Here is a 2762-nt window from a genome sequence, read left to right as displayed (position 1 = left end):
CTTCTTAATAAGCAAAAGGCCAAGGGTGATGATATTTGGCCATTAACATGCTGGGATGAAGGACTACCAAGTGAATGACCTTCGCCCATATTCAAGGTCACAGTGGTCAATATATGTTTAAATCTTAAAATGATTTGTTCTGTATAACCAAAAGGTCCAGGGTAATGATATTTTTCCAGAAGCATGCTGGGTTGGAAGACTATAAACTCTGTTCAACCTAATATTATAATGTCCTTGTTCAACATTCAAGGTCACAGGTGTCATATGTTTAAATCTTTTAATAGGTTCTTATGAATGAAACACTGATATTTTGCCTGTAACTGTATTTTAGTCCACTTTTAAGATTACAAGTGTGAGATTAATACCAGGTGAGCGATGCAGGCCCATTGGGCCTCTTGTTAAATGGAGAAATATATATGGTAGTAGTATATAGATGATAAATAGTCTATCATACACTATTGTTCTCACGACAAACCCTGAAAATACAGTGTGATAATCTATAAATATAAGAACCTCAAATTATTAATATTTATTATTATTATGTTGGTGTTATGTTCTTGACATCTTCAATGTGACACTTTGATCATCAGGAACATTTTCAAAATAAAATAATATTCCATATAAAGGCAATTAAAACCAAAGAGAAAATATGTATTGCTGTCAAACATCTTCAATAATGGCTTCATTGATATTGAAATTTTATAATCCAATCATCAACAGATTTCTATATCAAAAATCTTGTATTTTTTATACAGATGTTAAATATACATTCCAGATCTGGGAGAGTTTATAAGGCGTACGTTGATGGTCTAATTTCTATGTAAATATTTGTATTATTTAAGTTGATGCCTTATCTCTATTGCAGTCAAACAAACAAAAGATAGCTTGTCGGACAGATTGGCACCAGACCCCCTCCACTGTCACCATCTCCGTGTTCACCAAAGTGGCCGTTCCTGATAAATGTCTCATTGAAGCCAATCAAGTCTCCTGCAATATCTTCATTACATTTGAAGGAGGAAAAAACATATATGAAAGACATATAGAATTGCGAGAGGTAAATATATTCTATGAAAACTACCAAAGTTGGTTTGCATTGAGGTCTAGAATTATGTGAGCTGTTTGTGTTTGAACTATCCAAGACCTTGAGATGAACCTTAACATTTGGAGCGCTTAAAAGACACTTGTACAGTTGGGGAACTTTTTATTTATCTGTATTGGAGCTTATCTGAGCCCCTTGACAGATGTGCAGTGATCCTGAATTAATACACATATAAATGAAGTGATCTCTATAGGTACAAGTACAGTTGTAATTTGGCGAGTTTGATTGTAGACACAGAGAATTGGTGAGTTTGAGTGTAGGAAAAGTCAGTTGGTGAGTTTGAGCGTAGAAAAAGTCAGTTGGTGAGTTTGAGCGTAGAAAAAGTCAGTTGGTGAGTTTGAGCGTAGAAAAGTCAGTTGGTGAGTTTGAGCGTAGAAAAAGTCAGTTGGTGAGTTTGCGTGTATACACAGGGATTAATCAGATTTAGTAGCAATTGTATTGTGATGAGATGGTAAGTAAGAAAAAACAGACACAAGAATGAGATTTAGAGATGTTTAACAACTATGTGAGATGGCGAGTTATAATAGACAAACATAGGCATGAGATTTAGAGGTATTAATACAGCTATGTGAGATGGCGAGTTATAATAGACAAACAAGGTAATGAGATTTAGAGGTTTTGATACAGCTATGTGAGTTGGCGAGTTATAATAGACAAACATAGGCATGAGATTTAGAGGTATTTACAAGTACAGTTGTAATTTGGCGAGTTTGATTGTAGACACAGATAATTGGTGAGTTTGAGTGTATACACAGGGATTAATCATATTTAGTAGCAATTGAATTGTGATGAGATGGTAAGTTTGAAAAAACAGACACAAGAATGAGATTTAGAGGCATTGATACAGCTATGTAGGATGGTGAGTTGTAAAAAACAAACTTAGGGATGAGATTTAGAGGTATTGATTCAGCTATGTGAGTTGGTGAGTTATAATTGACAAACATAGGAATGATATTTAGAGGTAGTGATACAGCTATGTGAGCCCCCCAGTTATAATAGACAAACAAGGCAATGAGATTTAGAGGTATTAATACAGCTATGTGAGTTGGTGAGTTATAATTGACAAACATAGGAATGATATTTAGAGGTAGTGATACAGCTATGTGAGAAGGCGCGTTATCATAGACAAACAGGGTAATGAGATTTAGAGATGATTAACAACTATGTGAGATGGCGAGTTATAATAGACAAACATAGGAATGATATTTAGAGGTAGTGATACAGCTATGTGAGCCCCCCAGTTATAATAGACAAACATAGGCATGAGATTTAGAGGTATTTACAAGTACAGTTGTAATTTGGCGAGTTTGATTGTAGACACAGATAATTGGTGAGTTTGAGTGTAGAAAAAGTCAGTTGGTGGGTTTGAGCGTAGAAAAGTCAGTTGGTTAGTTTGAGCGTAGAAAAAGCCAGTTGGTGAGTTTGAGTGTAGAAAAAGTCAGTTGGTGAGTTTGCGTGTACACCCAGGGATTAATCAGATTTAGTAGCAATTGAATTGTGATGAGATGGTAAGTTTGAAAAAACAGACACAAGAATGAGATTTAGATATGTTTAACAACTATGTGAGATGGCGAGTTACAATAAACAAACAGGGTAATGAGATTTATAGGTATTGATACAGCTATTTGAGTTGGTGAGTTATAATAGACAAACAAGGCAATGA

At 34.8% G+C, this 2762-nt stretch overlaps 1 protein-coding gene across 1 annotated transcript in view; it reads left to right on the top strand.

Annotated features, from left to right (window-relative positions):
- LOC110459033 (cysteine and histidine-rich domain-containing protein 1-like) overlaps window positions 1–1771 on the top strand; it is an 11755-nt gene extending 9984 nt beyond the window's left edge. The window contains exon 8 of the mRNA XM_021511061.1: window positions 866–1771. Coding sequence (XP_021366736.1) covers window positions 866–1114 — 249 coding nt within the window. The 3' untranslated portion in view covers window positions 1115–1771. The remainder of the gene's footprint in view (window positions 1–865) is intronic.
- Window positions 1772–2762: the final 991 nt, after the last annotated feature.

This window comes from Mizuhopecten yessoensis, unplaced genomic scaffold (genome assembly GCF_002113885.1).
Source record: "Mizuhopecten yessoensis strain PY_sf001 unplaced genomic scaffold, ASM211388v2 scaffold9935, whole genome shotgun sequence".
NCBI classification, from domain to species: domain Eukaryota; kingdom Metazoa; phylum Mollusca; class Bivalvia; order Pectinida; family Pectinidae; genus Mizuhopecten; species Mizuhopecten yessoensis.
The sequence above is the reverse complement of the archived record's forward strand: the minus strand, read 5'-3'. Positions and strand labels throughout refer to the sequence as shown.